At 59.1% G+C, this 15,962-nt stretch overlaps 1 protein-coding gene across 1 annotated transcript; it reads right to left on the reverse strand.

The window, feature by feature from the left end:
• Positions 1-3,007: 3,007 nt before the first annotated feature.
• Positions 3,008-12,424, reverse strand: KRT75 (keratin 75). Its single transcript, XM_008256489.4, has 9 exons — positions 11,829-12,424; positions 11,146-11,360; positions 10,271-10,331; positions 9,853-9,948; positions 9,009-9,173; positions 6,917-7,042; positions 6,565-6,785; positions 5,278-5,312; positions 3,008-3,580 (listed from the first exon to the last, which is right to left on the reverse strand). The coding sequence occupies exons 1-9, from the start codon at positions 12,324-12,326 to the stop codon at positions 3,342-3,344; spliced, it is 1,656 nt and encodes a 551-aa protein (XP_008254711.1). The 5' UTR covers positions 12,327-12,424; the 3' UTR covers positions 3,008-3,341.
• Between the last annotated feature and the right edge of the window lie 3,538 nt (positions 12,425-15,962).

A 15,962-nucleotide genomic window follows, 5' to 3' on the forward strand; every position in this document is an offset into this window, starting at 1 on the left:
GTTGCCTCGTTCCAAGGCGGTGAGCCGTCAGGTGGTGGGGAGGGGCTTAGAACTCTTTAGACGAAATGGAGAAACCACTACCCCTCTCTGCCTGCCCTTCTCCCTGTTTCCCGCTGTCCTGCCTCTGCTTTCTGGGAGGGGCTGCGCAACGTGACCCTCAGGAGGGGACAAAGCCCACCAGCGCAGGTGCCTTTCTGCTTCCAAAGCCACCGTTCCCACCGCCACTGCTGTAGCCACCACCACCCATGGAGAGGCCACCGCTCCCGCTGTACCCTATGCTCCCAGACAAGGGGCTGCAGAGACAGGGCACGGTGTGCACCGGCTGGGCCTTCCTATGGCTCATCCCCAGGCCTGCTCCCCCGCCATCCCCAGCCCCCAAGAGCCTCCAGGAACACAGATCTCCCTCACCCACTGCTTCTGTGCCTGCCTCCCCCACTCCCTGCGGGGAGGAGGGAGGATTCCTGCCCCTTTTGGGGGGCTGCTTCCAGACTTTCTCCCCCGCCTCCTTCATGCATGGGACTCCCATGGCCGGCGCTCAGGGCTCTGCTGGTGCCCACCTGAGTCTCTGGATTTCTTACACCCCCTTCGTCCAGCCAGGGCACTCTGTGTACCCTCCCCTCTCCCCCGCCAGATCTGGCCTCCCTCCTAGGAGCTGAGGCTGGGGCACAGCAGCCGTGTCTGCTTGTCCAGCTGCTTTGCTTACACTCCACTGGGCTTGGGCTGCAGGGGGTGGTTGGGTGGCGTCTGATTTGTTCCGTAGTGCAAGGAAAGAACGTTCCACCCTCCTGTGGCTGGGTGAGGTTCTTGGTGGGAACTTCAATCTGTCCACTGTCTGATGTGGTTTCTCCAGCTCTTGAATCTGGATTCAGTTGTCCACACCCTCCGGGCAGGCTGGGTTGGATCTCTGGGGGCTGCATCGAGGGAACTGTGTAGCCTTGGGTGAGCCCCTTCCTCGTGTTGCTAATTTGAGTGTCTGCTCCTCAGCTTGGAAGGCTGACCTGGCAAACAGGTGCAACCTTGCCCCTTAAATAAAATCCTGCCACCCCCGTACCTCCCATGCCCCTTGCAGATGAACCAACGACAGGTAGGGCCTCCGCGGCTGGGCTTCTGGGAATCGCGCCTGTATTGGTGCAAATGAGGCTGGGTGGGGTGACAAGGGATGGGAAAGTCAAGAGCCAGCGCCATGCCAGTGCCTTCGGCCAGCTCTCCACTTTGAACAACCTGGCTCTGTGTGGTTGAGACATCTCGAAGCTGTTAGGTCTGCCAGGTGGTGGTGGTGGTGGTGGGGGCTCTGTCTCTGTCCAGTCCAACCCAGGCTTGGAGAGCTTGCTGAGTCTCCTGGCCGTAGAGCCACAGTCGGAAGCTGGACTGGTGACCTCTTGGTGACCACGTTCTGTTTCTTCCCCGGACGGCGTGGGCCATCTCAGCTGGGTGATGGTGGTGGTGGTAGTGGGTGGCTCTCGTTCTAAATGTGCGGGCGGGGCAGCAGGGAGCACTCAGCTCTCCTAATGCCCCGAGTGGACCTCTCACTGCCCGCTCCATGTCCTTGTGTTGGGCCAGGGAGCTCTTGGGGCTGGAGGTAGAGGCTGTTCCAGCTCCCACCTGAACCAGGCAGGGTGCTTGCCTCTCTGCCCCATCAGCAGGACCCCCGGCCCCTAGGAGGACGGGTCCAGGGAAGTCATAGCTGGTCTCAGGAAAGCACAGAGGAATCTACAAAGTTGCACTGGGCCGAGCTGCCCACGAGAACTGGGCTTGGCTGCATCAGATCAGGGACCATATCTCCGAGCCCGTCTTCCTGCCCTGCTCATCACATGGGGAACAGGTTACCAGGGCAGGACCAGGCCTGGGGATGCTGGCCGGTGTCTGCAGCCCCTCAACTTCCCAGGTCCCTGGCCACGGCTGTGGACACACCCACTGCTCTCACCCGCACCTCCCTTCTCTAGCGCCTGGCCTTGGGTTCAAACTGCATCATCCTTGCCATGCTGGTCACTTAGGATGGAAAAGAAGCCATTGACTGGGGATTGAATCTGCACCACCCCTGGTGGGCGGTCAGCCACAAGCGTTATTTCTTTTGATTCTCACCATCACTCGGTGAGTGTGGCTGAGAATGAGGTCCCAGAGCCAGTGCAGGGGTGGGGATGGGGGTTGGAGCCCAGGGTGTGACCCCAGGATGCATGCCCTGAGCAAGGAGAGAAGACTTGGCAAAGGGACGTAGCCCCAGGCTCCCACTGCTAATTCCTGCCCCTCTGTTGCTCTGGGCTGCTGTCTTCACTCCCAGAACCACTCCCCCCTGAACCCCTCCGATTGTAGCCCCTTGGTTTCACCTGCTTCTGACTCAGGCCTCTCCCTTCCCTGCCACTGGACGTCCTGTCTTTTCCAGAATGCTGATGTGTCACTGCTGGTCAGTTTCAAGCTTGGTCCCCAGTGTGGAACCCATTCCTTCTAAGCCCACGGGGTGGCCCTGGGTGCGCCCAGGCTCTGGCCTGCTTGGAAGTGCTGGGAGACGCCTCAGCTCAGGAATGTGGGTGTTCCCAGATGTCTCATTGTGCCCGCAATTAAGGGCTAAGTGGCTCCTGAGCCTGCCCCTAGGCTGGCCTTTCGTTCCTTCTCCCTGGCCTGTTATTTTTTGGCTCAGCTCCTCTGCTGCTGCCCACCGTGTGTCAGCGTCCCTGGAACTGTCTGGTTTGGGGAGGGGAAGGCATGGCCTTGTGTAGCACACAGAGCAGTGGGCCGCCTGGCCAGGGGCTTCCAGGGGTGCATGGGCTGCCTGCACAAGGCAGGTGAAGTGTACAGAGACACCTGGGAGGAAGCCTGGTGGTCCCGTGCCCTGGGTAAAGCCCTGTAGCCCCTTGCATCTGCCCATGCAGCCCTCTCAGCTCCCAGGGAGGGAAGGGGGCACGGGCTAGAACGCTCCGAGCATTGCTTGCATGGAGCCCATGCGGGTGTAGGGGGACAATGGTTCAGGACTCAGTCACCATAGCAGACAGAGAGGCTCGGACGCCAGGCATGTGACACTTGCAGTTTAATGGACACTGGAACACTGACTCTGAGCACCTGGAGACACGCGGGGGAACCACCTGGCCTGGAGTCAGCCAGCCTCAGAGACACAGGCTCGTCTATCACCGCAGCTGGAGGGAGCAGGGGGGCAGGGCGCTGAGTGTTAGCCAGGAGGGAGGGCAGGCTCCGGTGTGGCCCACGCGAAGCGAGAGTGCCACCAGCAGCCTGGAGTAGTGGACAGGAGGGGCATCGGCCCCAGACTTCCGGGCAGTACAGGGGGGCCTTATGGAGGCAGACGGGGAGAAGGGCGCAGGTGTCCGGGCAGGAGTGCCAATGGGTTGTGCTTAGTGCCTATAGCTCTTGCGGCTGGATGATGTCGTGGAGACAAACTTGACGCTGGAGCCACTGCCCCCAAGGCCCCTGCTGCTACCAGCACTGAAGCTAGAGCCCCCCAGGCCGGCGCCCAGGCTGTGCCCACCGCTGCTGGTGAAGGAGTAGCCGCTTCCTCCGCTGAGACCCAGGCTTCCACCTCCAAGGCTGCTGCCCCCGCCGTAGCCACTGGAAACAGTGGAGGTGACCACGGCTGCCGGAGGAGGAGAAGTGATGGAGTCAGAATCCAAGGGGGTAGAAGAAGAGACACAGGAGCGGCCGCTGGGACCTCTGTCCCCAAGTCCTCGGGGTGAGGATGGAGCCTGGCCAGGCATCTGTCCTTGTCCCTGCCCCTCCCACCTCCTGTGCCTGCCGGAAGTGCAGGTGCATTTTATCTCTGAGCTGCGGGGCGGGCATTCTCACAGGGGTTGGGCAGGGGGCGTGGCTCCTTTCCTCCCTTCCGGGATTTGCCTCTTCTCTTTCCAGAACCTACTGGAGACTTCCGTGGGGAGCTGTTCCAGCCCGCCTGCCTCTCTCCCTTGGTCCAGGGCTCTGGCTCTGGAGGCCTGACTTCCTCTGAGCAGCTCCTCTGTGGCTTACAAGCTCTGCCCTTGCTGCCACGTCCCCCAGCCCGGGCACCCTGAACCCGAGGACATGCAAGTGCTCAACAGCCCAAGTGACAGAGGAGCCACAGCCATCACCTCGACCCCTTTCTGCCTCCCAGCCTGTTCTGCTCCTAACAGCCACGGATCCCCTTAAACACACCCTGCTGGGAGCTCTGCAGAAGGAAATCTGAAGTTAAAAATGGACTCTGATGGGATGGGTTGTGTCCTCCAGAAACTGGTACTGAAGCCAGGGTGCCTGGTGCCTGAAGCCTGGGAACGGAGGCCTATTTGGAAATAGGACTGTGCAGGGGGCGCTAATCCACTGAGGCTGGCATCCTTAGAGACAAGGGTGAGTGTTGGAGGAAAGACAGACCTCAGGGACTCGGCCATATGACTGCAGAGAACCCGCGGCCACCACCAGCAGCTAGGGCCCCCCTGTAGACTTCAGATGCACCCCGAGCATGGACTTGCCCTGTGGAACCGTGGGAGGCTCCAGTGTGTTATTTTAAGGCCCCTGGGTCTGGGCCCTGGACACTGATGCAGACTTTCATGTGTAAAGGCAAACTTCTGTTCCCAAACTTGGCTTTGAGGGTCTCTGGAGCCCCCAGACAAAGGCACTAGGGAAGGAAGTTGCCTGGGTGGGCACAGAGGACACTGCCTTCTAGAACTTTCTGCCAGGACAGCCAGTTGCTCACTGGATTCCACGTCTAAAAAGCTGAGCCCTGTGTGAAGTGAGAGTTGCAAGAGTCAGGTTCAGGGGGCTCTGGGTGCCAGCTCTGACTCTCACGGGTACCAGGACTGGCGGGAGCTGCTCCGCCGCCACCTCCTGTGTCTCTGCTGCCCCCACCGCCCAGACAGGTGTTGGCAGCTGTCTGCGGTTGAGCTCCGCAGAGCTGAGCCAAGCAGCAGGGTTTCTGCCCACACGGTTCTGGGAGAAGCCATCTGCCTGGCAGTGTCCCTGGGCCTGATGGGAAGCCCACCCAAGCAGACCCTAAGTCCTGCTCTTGGAGCCCGGGCAGGAAAGGCGTGGGATCTCAGGAGGTGGGGGTATGGCTGCAGGCAGAGCAATTGCAACAAAGCCCCCTCAGCCCTTCCACGGCGCTTGCACACTCAGGAATGTCACGACACTGACATTCGGGAGTGTCTCCTTACGTGGCTTTCTGTGCAAGGGTCTCAGAAACTCCCACCTCAAAGTGGACTCTGCCTACGGGGTGCCCCAGGGCCCCATGTCCTCCCGCTCCCACAGGCCCACCCCTCTGTCCCCCCGCCCCTCAGCCACACAACACCAGAAGGATGTGATACTCACAGATGTTAACTGGGGAGACTCCTTCTCCACTCAGCCTGGCGGGAAGGAAGGCAGAGGGAAGGTTACCCCACGGGCAGGGCTGGTTTTGTGCTTGTCTTGAATGCGTTTCAACCCCATTTCTCATGTGTACTGTAGAGTTTGTCTTAGCTCCAGCGCTCATAAAAACCACGATGTGGGGAATGAAATCATGTGCGGCGCGAGGTCCATGGGGGGTAAACCCCGCAACCCCAGAAACAAGTTTTGAGTTTAAGTTGGTCAGACACATTAAGGAAATTAAAACTAATCACAGACGGGTGTTAATGGGAAAGGGAGGGCTTGTCTTGGAACGGGAAGGTTTCTCTTTGAACAAAGGACCATTGTCAGGCTCTGGCCTTTGTAGGTGTGGAGAGCAGCTTGAATCATAAAAATAACAAAGCAGTAGCCCATCTATTGTTGTCCTAGCAGGTGGCATTCATTCACAAACACACACTTGGAACTTTAACCAGAGCTAACACTTCCTGAGCAGCTGCTTCTGACACGGTGGCACTTGGTTCTCTCAGTGGCCTCGTTAGCGAGCTGTTGTGATTTCAGTGCTACAGAGGGGCGTGGAGGCTCAGAGAGGTCAGTCAACTTGCTCAGGGTCATAGAGCAGGATTTGAAGGTCAGGTTCACCTGACTGCAAAGCCCAAGTGTTTGGACACTGAACCAAATGGCAGCTAACAGGTATTGAACGCTTGAGTGCCCTGCACTGTTCTGAGAGCCCTGTGTGCAGTCTCTTAATTAAATCCTGCTTTTTTCCAAGCTGGCTGAGGTTGGAGCTACCGTGATCCCCATTTAGAGAGATTCAGTAATGCTCCCTTATTTGCACAGCTGGTAATTGGCCAAGGTTAAGCTCCCACAAGCACCGGAGGTGGTGTAATGTGGGCTCTTCAACCTATCACTGAGGAAGTGAGGACAGAGAGGGAAGATTGACTTCCCCAAGGTACACAGCCTGTTAGTGGTCAGCCTGTAAGCCTGGATTCTAGGACCTAGGACAATTTACCCTCAGTCCACACAGCCCTTTCCACTGTACTGAGAGAACTGTGCTGAATGACCAAATCCAGCCTTCGAGAGAGCCTGGCCAGGTCCTAGATGACTAATGGGTGCAGAGTGATGCTGCTTCTCGGAGGATTGAGGCTAGGAGGAAACTGTATGTGCAGCTCCACCTGCATTTGGCTTCCTTCTCCAGGAGAAGAGAGGAGGCTGCCATGGCCTGAGCCCCTGGGAGCGCCCCTGCCTTGCGGAGGGAACTGGTGCATCTGCCCTCACCTGCACTCCTCGCCCTCCAGCAGCTTCCTGTAGGTGGCGATCTCAACGTCCAGCGCCAGCTTCACATTCATGAGCTCCTGGTACTCCCTGAGCAGCCGCGCCATGTCCTGCTTGGCCTTCTGCAAGGCCTCCTCCAGCCCCTCCAGCTTGGCCCGCGCGTCCTTGAGGGCCAGCTCCCCGCGCTGCTCGGCGTCGGCGATGGCTGTCTGCAGGCTGGAGCACTGTGAGCAGAGGAGGAAGCCGTGAGTTTTCCCCAAGGCCCGGGGCTTTTGGGTAGGAGTACTATGGGGTGGCAAAAGCACCCGGAAGAAATGCGAGTGCAAGGAGCTCTTGGCCCCGGCCCCCCACGCACCTGCTTCTTCACGTTGTCAATCTCAGACCTCAGCCGCTGGATCATGCGGTTCATCTCAGAGATCTCTTGCTTGGTGTTGCGCAGGTCATCACCGTGCCGGCCCGCCGTGACCTGTAGCTCCTCGTACTGATAGAACCAGAGCTGATTCAGCTGCCCAGGCCAGCACTGGCCTTGGCACTGCCTGTGCCCCAGCAGGCCTGCTCATTACCCAGTCATTCACACATCCCCTTGCTCACCCATGCAGGTGGTATTTCACAAGTGCATGTACTTGCTGGTGGGGGGGAGGGGAGTCTAGGCCCTGGGGATACTGCAAAAGACACAGCCAGGCCCCTGCTCCCCACTGAAGCTAACAGACGTCGGCCCAATGAGTGCATTATGGAATTTATGGTCCCATACAGGCATAAGCATCCCTTGTGAACCTGCTCCTGGGAGAACATACTAAAGGCATCTCATCTGACCCAGACCTGGGAGTGGGAGATGGTGTTAAGAGGAGCTTCCGGGGCCGGCGCCCCGGTTCACTAGGCTAATCCTCCGCCTAGCAGCGCCGGCACACCAGGTTCTAGTCCCGGTCGGGGCTCCGGATTCTGTCCCGGTTGCCCCTCTTCCAGGCCAGCTCTCTGCTGTGGCCAGGGAGTGCAGTGGAGCATGGCCCAAGTGCTTGGGCCCTGCACCCCATGGGAGACCAGGAAAAGCACCTAGCTCCTGGCTCCTGCCATCAGATCAGCATGGTGCGCCGGCCGCAGCGCGCCAGCCGCGGCGGCCATTGGAGGGTGAAGCAATGGCAAGGAAGACCTTTCTCTCTGTCTCTCTCTCTCACTGTCCACTCTGCCTGTCAAAAAAAAAAAAAAAAAGAGGAGCTTCCGGGGCCTGAAGGCTGGGGAAGGGGGGCCTTCAGGGCCAGCTTGTGGGGAGACCGTTCCAGGCAGAGGAATGAGGACAGGTTTGCTGGGGGCAGGATGGAATGCGGTGAGCTCTGGGCGTTAGGAGGTGCCTTGGTCACTGGCCGTGGGGAGTGGGTGTTGCCGGGGGGGGGGGATATGCACCAACCATATCCACCAGCCTTTGCTGGTTCCCGGGGCTGAGAGACAAGGAGGGGTGCAGGGAGGCGGAGTTGGGTGGTGTCGAGGCCTTGAAGAAGCAACCCCCCCACCCCGTCCTGGCCACTCCCAGTGTCACAGTGCATGGCCACTCATTCAGGAGGACCAGCCCCACACACACTGTCACCTCCAGGGGCCCCAAGGGTTTTGCTGTAAATGTCCACCTCTCCATCTCGGGGTTAAGTTGCTTCGGTCTTTGCTTACCATCAGGTAGCTGCCTCTGCACCGTGGGCCCCCGGCCCTGACACCTCCCTTCCTTTCTACCACACTGCTGACCAGGAGACACAGGGGCAGTGCACAGAGCAGGACCAGGAGCAGCTGCCCCTGCCGAGGGAGTTGGTCTCCTACAAGGCCAGACTTCCTTCTGGCCAACTGAGCCTTCGGACAGTCTGTGGTCATCCTGGGCTCCCTCTCCCCGACTGAACTCACACTCAGAAAAATGCTCGTTCCTGTCTTACATCGGCTCACTCAGCCCCAACCCCCTCCTGGCTCCTTGGCCAATCTTTCACCTCTCGCTGCTTCCCCACGGGCTTAGACGCCCACCTCTGCCACGAGCTGGTCATCCGTGAGACCTTTCCCTGGTCCCTGGTTGTCACCTCCTCTCCTCCCAGAGCTTGCATGCTCTGTAGCTTGCACATCTGCAGCCCTGACCCCCTGCTTGTTCCAGGGTAGGGGCTCAGTAACTACGCATGCAGTGAACAAGTCCTTGCGAAATGGTCTTGGGACTGCTTCCTGGTTGCTCTGGAGCTGGCCCCACCCCTACCCAGATGCTGAGCGTGGGGTGGGGGTGGGGTCCCACGGGTGTCCTCCTGAGCACCCATGTGGCCGTGTGCAGGGCTGGCTGTCCACCTGTGTTCAGGCCAAGCTTGCATAGCACCAAGGGTACTCCAGTCAAGTTTGGAAAGGACAGAAATCCTCGCGCGATTTGAGAGGTTTGTGGCTGATTTCTCAAGAATGCTAATCCTGGGACCGATGGCAGAGGAGCTCACACTCACCTTGGTCTGGTACCAGGCCTCGGCCTCGGCGCGGCTGCGGTTGGCGATGTCCTCATACTGGGCCTTGACCTCGGCGATGATGCTGTCCAGGTCCAGGGAGCGGTTGTTGTCCATGGACAGCACCACGGACGTGTCGCTGACCTGGTTCTGCATCTGGGACAGCTCCTGCATATGTGGGGGGTGGGGGACAACCATCCTGGCATCACCCAGGCATCCATGGCAGGGGTTCTGCCAGCTTTCCCAGCATCCCAGACCATGCCACCCGGGGGGAGTTTCTATCCATGGATCAGTGTGGCAGTGGGCGTGTCCTCCAGCACCGGCCCTCTGAGGCCCTGTCTGTGCGTTTTCCCTGAAGCTCCTCTGGATCTGCCCTGTGTTTGTGCACAGGCAGGAAGGTTTTCTGCAGGACCGAGGGGAGTGCAAGGCGGTGCTGTCCCTTCACTGCCTGTCTTGGTCCCCCTCCCCCAGGCTCAGGGCCCTGCCTCTCAGAATGAGGCATCTTCAGAGGGAACTTGTTTTTTTATCAGACTTTTCTGGGAAGCGGAAGGCAGCAGCTGGAGCAGTCTTGATCCCTGGGATGGATTACCTAGGACCTTGAATTTGAGAACTAGCTGGGTTGCCCTGCCCTGGAGCCAGGGGTTGGGGGGTGGGGGGAGAAGCCTCAGAGCTGGGCTAGTTGGAGGTGACAAGGTTCCACGTGGTTCTCCCTGGGCCCTCCTGTTCTCCAAGCCCCCGACTTGGTGTGTCCCGGGGAAGAGGCTGGGCAGAGATGCTGAACACCTGGCACCTGCCGTACCTTCTTTCCCGGAACCCGCGAGGGACAGAAACACGGCAGGATGCTTACCGCCTCGTACACCATGCGGAGGAAGTTCAGCTCGTCCGTCAGAGTGTTCACCTTGGCCTCGAGCTCCACCTTGCTCATGTAGGCGCCGTCCACATCCTGGAACCACAAGAGCACGGGACACCCCGCTGAGACCCCAGCCCTGCAGCGCCGGTACAGAAGCGGCTGGGCAGATGCCTTCCCGGCCCACCTGCTTCAGGTTTTAGAGAAATCTGGCGCAGGCCATGGCTGGTTTCTTAGAACCATTGAGCGCGAGCCCCGCCCCGGGGCTAGCAGAAGCCCAGAAGCACTCGCAGGGCCTGAAACATGGAGTCGGCATCTGGGCAGTTTCGACATTTCTTGAGGGGAGCCCAAGGTCAGCCCACTCCCCACCCCGAGACTCCGAGCTGCGTCGCCTCCTCCGCCAGCCATTCCCACGCACCTTTTTCAGAGCCACGAACTCATTCTCAGCGGCCGTGCGCTTGTTGATCTCATCTTCGTACCTGTGGGGACAGGGCCGAGGGGGCGTGCGGTTGGGCAACGGCGCCTTTGAACTCTTACGGGCCGGTGTGGCAAGAGCTCAGCGCTCTTCCGCTGACCCCTGCGTGGCTCCGGGTGAGTCACTTAACCTCCATTCTCCCTCTAGGAAAGGGACCTGCTTTCTTCGCCGGATTTCTTTTTTGTTAACGTTTGTTAAGACTAGAAGCTAAGCTTGGAACACATAGGAACAGACTCAGGTACTTAGGGGATCCGAGCTCTTGCTCAATGCACGATTCTAATCTTAAAATGCTCTGTGCTCGCCTGCACCTACTGGAACTTGGTCTGTTCTGGACAACATTCCAGAGGAACCTTCTGTAATTTTCCAAGAAGCTTTTTGTGATCGGGTGTAGTTGGGACTCAGCGACCCAGGGCGCGCCAGCTAAGGGGCTAGCTGGGGCCAGCCCTCTGCCCTGGCTGGCCTTCTGCGCTCTGGAGCCTGTGCGGTCCAGATTTCCCGATGAGTTGCTGATACCACTGGAGGAATTTGAGTAGTGTCAGTCAGTGAGTCATACCCATGGAGCCCAATAATGATCCAGAAGTGAAACAGCACCGGGCCGTCCCGAGCCAGCCCTGAGGCTTTGCTGGATACTATCAGCAGTCCTTATTGGTCCGGGGCTGGGTACGAGTAGGCTGAGGTGGAAGTCCCTTTGTTACCCGGTGCCATTCTATCTTTACCCGATGGCTCCTGGCTGACATTAGCGTGTGCTCCTTGGCACTGCTCGGGTCCTGGGACAGCTGCAGGTGACCAGGAGCCTGTGTACCCCGTGTCCCACTCACCTGACTTTGAAATCCTCCACGACCTCCTGCATGCTCCTTAGCTCGGAGTCCAGCCTGCCCCTCTCGGCGGTGACACCATCCAGCTGCCGCCGGAGGTCGTTGATGTACGCCTCGAAGAGGGGCTCCAGGCTGTGCCTTACCACCCTGGAGCCCTGCTCCTGCAGCAGGTTCCACTTGGTCTCCAGGACCTTGTTCTGCTGCTCCAGGAACCGTACCTGGAACGACAGTTGGACAGAATCAACGAGGCAGGCAGAACTGGACACTCCTACACATAAGGGAGGCAAGCAAAAGATGTCTCCTTCACCTGACGTGCGATGGTGGAACTGACAGCTCCAACCCCAAGTGGGGAAGCCCATGAAGCCACTCCAGGGGCCCCTGGGGCTTCCACAGAGTTGGTGCTATGGGTGGGACCCATAGTCCCTGATGGGGGAGCCTCCGATGCCCGGCGGGTTCTCAATGCCACCTGCTATGGGTTAGGGGTCATTTGCCCTGGGGTGGGGTGGTGGTGGAGTAACATCATTCTTCCTTGGTGCCAACTCTGCACCTGCCCACCTGACTCCTCAGGAGGCTGAAAATGGCCCAGCCATGGGTGGTGCTTAAAGGAAGACATCTTTTCCCATAGGGAGGCCATTGCAAGGGTTCATTGGACCCTGATCCCAGCAGAATGGAAGCTGTGGGCTCACCTTGTCGATGAAGGAGGCGAACTTGTTGTTGAGGGTCTTGATCTGCTCCCTCTCCTCTTTCCGTACCCGCTGGATGCTGGGGTCGATTTGCAGGTTGAGGGGCGTCAGGAGGCTCTGGTTGACCGTGACCTCTTGGATGCCTCCAGGGGGGCACACGGGGAAGCCAGCGCCCCCGTAGCCGCCGCCAATGCCACTCCCATAGCCAAACCCATTGGTGACCCCAAACCCACCACTGGCCCTGCTGCCAAAGCCACTTCGGAAGCCGCTCCCACATGCGCCAACGGAGACCCTCTTGGAGCCCCCTAGGTTGTAGAGGCTGCGGCTTCCGAAGCCGGACCCAGAACCACTGATCCTGCCCAGCCCTGTGTTGCCACCTGCGGAGCGGGTTACGGAGACAGCGCTGAAGCGGGAGCGGCCGGCGGCTGGGGTGGTGGCCGAGGCGGCGCTGAAGCCCCTGCGGCTGCCCGTCTGGAAGGTTATGGTGGACTGCCGGGACATGGTGGGGAGGGAGGCTGGCTGGGGGAGCTCCTGAGGTAGGCGCGTGCAGGCAAAGGGCTAGATGGAGAAGCTGAGAGCTGCAGGAACCCCAAGGCTCCCTGGGCTTTTATGCGCTCGCAGGAGGGGCGTGGTCTCTGCTGATGAAGGGACCTTGCTGATGGCATGCCCTAGGCATCCGCCAGCCCTGAGCTCACACTCAGCAGCCCCCTGGCAAGTGCCATGCCGCAGGTTGGTTGGCTCCCGGCGGGGCCTCCCTCCCCCACGTGGAAACTTCTTTCCAGTTGCAACTTGATCAGCAGACTGAATGAGAAGCAACTTAATTGCTTTCCGTCATGTCCTAATCATGTGTCTTTTAATGGACTCATAAAACACTGCCTTGTTTCTGAACCGCTTTTTTAGGCCTGGGACCAGCTCCCTGGCTGTCCAAACATCTTGTGTCAGCCCAAGACCTGGCAACTCACTGGTTCCTGGGCCTTGGTCCCTGCTGCCTCTGTCCAAGTGTTTTCTCAGCAGCTGCTGCCCCGTCCTGCCCCGTCACGTCACGCTGTCCCCCAAATCCTGGATATCCCACTTCACACTCAACGGTTCATTGGAAGCAGCTGGATTTAGTTGCCCCTTTATGGGGCCTGTAGGCCTCCAAGTCTATGGTATAGGCCAAGCCTGAGTCCCTGGAGCAGAAGCAGAGACAGGTGTGTGTCTGGCTTGCTCCAACACTACGACTGCCCTGGGCCGGCTCTCCCTCTTCTGTGGCTGGAAAAGGTGACGGTAGGAGGACTTGGGTTTGAATCCTGGCCTTGCCAAGGACTCAACGGTGAGGCCTTGAGTCCCAAAACCTGGCTGGTCCACTTCCAATCCAGCTCCCTGCTAAGGCGCCTGGAAAGCAGCAGAAGATGACCGAAGTGTTTGGGCCCTGCACCCATGTGGGAGTCCCAGATGAAGCTCCTAGCTCCTGGCTTCGGCCTGGCCCAGCCTTGGCCATTGTGGCCTTTTGGGGAGTGAACCAGCAGATGGAAGACCTCTCTCTGTCTCTTCCTTTTTCTCTGTCACTCTGCCTTTCAAATAATTAAAATAATCTTAAAAAAAATAATAGGCTTAGGGTCCTGCAAGGAAGACAAGATGGAGGTTTAGAGAATCACTTCTGAACAAGGCGGAATAGACTGAGGCATCCTCTCACCCCACCCCCACCCCCACCCCAGCCATGTCTGAGGCTGCCTTATCCCAGAAGTCCCCTGGGCTGGCTGCTCCTAAGCAATCCCAAGTTCTCCACTCCTGCTTTTCCTTTTTTTTTTTTTTTTTTAAGATATGTTTATTTCTTTGAAAGGCATAGTGAGACAGACAGATGGAATGGAGAGAGAGAGAGAGAGAGAGAGAGAGAGAGAGAGAGAGAGATGTCATCCATCCACTGGTTCATTCCCCAAATAGCTACAATGGCCAGAGCTGCGCCGATCTAAAGCCGAGAGCCAGGAGCTTCTTCCTGGTCTCCCATGAGGGTGCAGGGGCCCAAGCCCTTGAGCCATCTTCTGCTGCTTTCCCAAGTGCCTTAGCAGGGAGCTGGACCGGAAGTGGAGAAGCGGGGACTTGGGCTGGTGCCAGCATCACAGGCAGTGGCTTAACCCTCTGCTCCACAGCGCCGGTGCCTCCACTCCTTCTTGGCAAGAGCCGCCACGGCTGCACCTACTTGAGGGTTTCTTCCTGCCCCATTCTACTTCTTACCGTGCCCTCCATTCCCCGCTGGGGCCTAACACATGGGGTCTGCAAGACTCTCCAGCCCCTTCCTCTGCCCAGCTCTGCTGCGGGTGGGGTGGAGGGAAGCCACGCCTCCCATTGTCTTCCTTCTTGCAGCCTTCTGGGCAGAGGGGGAGATTGGGAGAAGAAATGACACAGGTGCCCTCTCTGCTTTGTGGAAGCTGACGCCTGGCCGATCAAGGAGGCTGAGCCATGCTACCTCGCTGGTGGGAGGCAGAGGCCGGTGCCATGGCCATATCCCTCCAGTGGCTGGCAGGTGCGCTCACCAGCCTGGAATGGCTTGGCCCTTGCAGCCATAAGCTCTTCCTGCTGGGGGGCTGAGCTGGGGGTGGGCCTCTCCGCTCTCCCTCGGAGCTTTTGTGACAGCTTCAGTTCCCACGGGCACGAGTGACTCAGAGCTGTGGTTGGTGCAGGCGGGGAGGAGCGAGTGCCTCTCGGGCCGGGCGGTGCATCCTCTCCCCTTGGCTGCAAAGAATACAGGGCTTTGTTTTTCCGTAGGGCTCCCTCCCCACCACGAAGAAGGGATGCTTGTCTCCTGCGCTGTGCTGAGGAAGCCTCTGCAGGGTTGTCCCCAAAACAAAGGCCGGCAATGACCAGGTGCAGGGAGTGGCCCGGGCTTCGGCTTCCTCCCACAGAGCCTCCCCTTGGGGAGCTGCCGATGGCTGCCTCCCCTCCCGGCCATTCCTCTCTTTTGCAGGCCTGTTCCCTGGCCCTGTCATCTCACTTTGCATCCATCCCGTCTCTCTCAGCTGTCGCCTTTCCTCTGGGGCAGCTCCCTTCCTCCTCCTCCTGCCCCTCTCCCTATTTTTGCCCCACGATCGTTGGTTCTGCAGTGAGAGTGTCTTTCCCTGTGGCGTTCAGAGCTAGCAGCACGTTGGGAAGCCTTTGACCTATCTCCACCTTCAGGCTTCTTCCGGGTCTCCCACATGAGTGCAGGGGCCCAAGGACCTGGGCCATCTTCTACTGCTTTCCCAGGCCATAGCAGAGAGCCGGATTGGAAGTGGAACAGCCGGGACTTGAACCGGCGCCCCTATAGGACATCAGCAGGGCGGCGGCGACTTTACCCGCTACGCACAGGGCCAGTCTGTGATACTGTTTTAAAAGCCAGTCCTAAGCAGCTTCTCAGACATCCCAGGTCCATGTGACAAGCCCTGTGCACCCTGGCTCTGGAGTGCCTGAGATTAGCTTGTGCTCCATTCAGGTGGCCTGGGTGTGAACCTCCCTCTGTGGGCTGGGACGTCCTCCCTTCCCTGACGTGCCTCCCATGTCTGGAACTGTGACAGGTGCTCACAGGATACAGCTTGTCCAATTTCAGGAAGATCTACATCCCTTCTGATCTCCAAGCATTGCTGTCCCTCCAGCTCTGCGCTAATGGGTGTGTCTGGAAGGAGTTTCGTTGAGGCCTGGGGGAGTGCAGTGTGCCTTGGTACCCAGGGTGGGATACCCAACCCCCCCGACTCCCCTGTTGCCTGCTCTGTTGCTAGTGTCATCAAAGTCAGCCTCAGAGGGACATGGAAGTCCTCGGCAAGGGGTGGGACCCAAGGGGACTGGTTTGGGTGGCGTTTGGGGCAGTGGCAGTGGGTCAAAGAAAGGAAGGCATGGAGATGAACAGTGGGGGACACCCAGGGAGTGTTTGTGCCCAGCCAGGCCAGGGCCAGAGGCGGGCAGCCTGGATCAAAAAGCCGTGGGATGGAGGCATGACGCCCCCTGGAGCAGCTGGACCCAGGCAGAGCGAGCCCTCCCGGCATCTCCCTCTGGGAGGTGTCAGGGAGCCGTCACAGCCTTGTTTCCCGGTGGACACCAAGTTCAGAGAAGACGATCCTGTGCTGGCTCCTGAGATGCCTGGACCAGAAGCACGTTCCTTCCTCGCTGTTTAGGCCAGAGCAGCCT

This window comes from Oryctolagus cuniculus, chromosome 11 (assembly GCF_964237555.1).
Source record: "Oryctolagus cuniculus chromosome 11, mOryCun1.1, whole genome shotgun sequence".
NCBI classification, from domain to species: Eukaryota; Metazoa; Chordata; class Mammalia; order Lagomorpha; family Leporidae; genus Oryctolagus; species Oryctolagus cuniculus.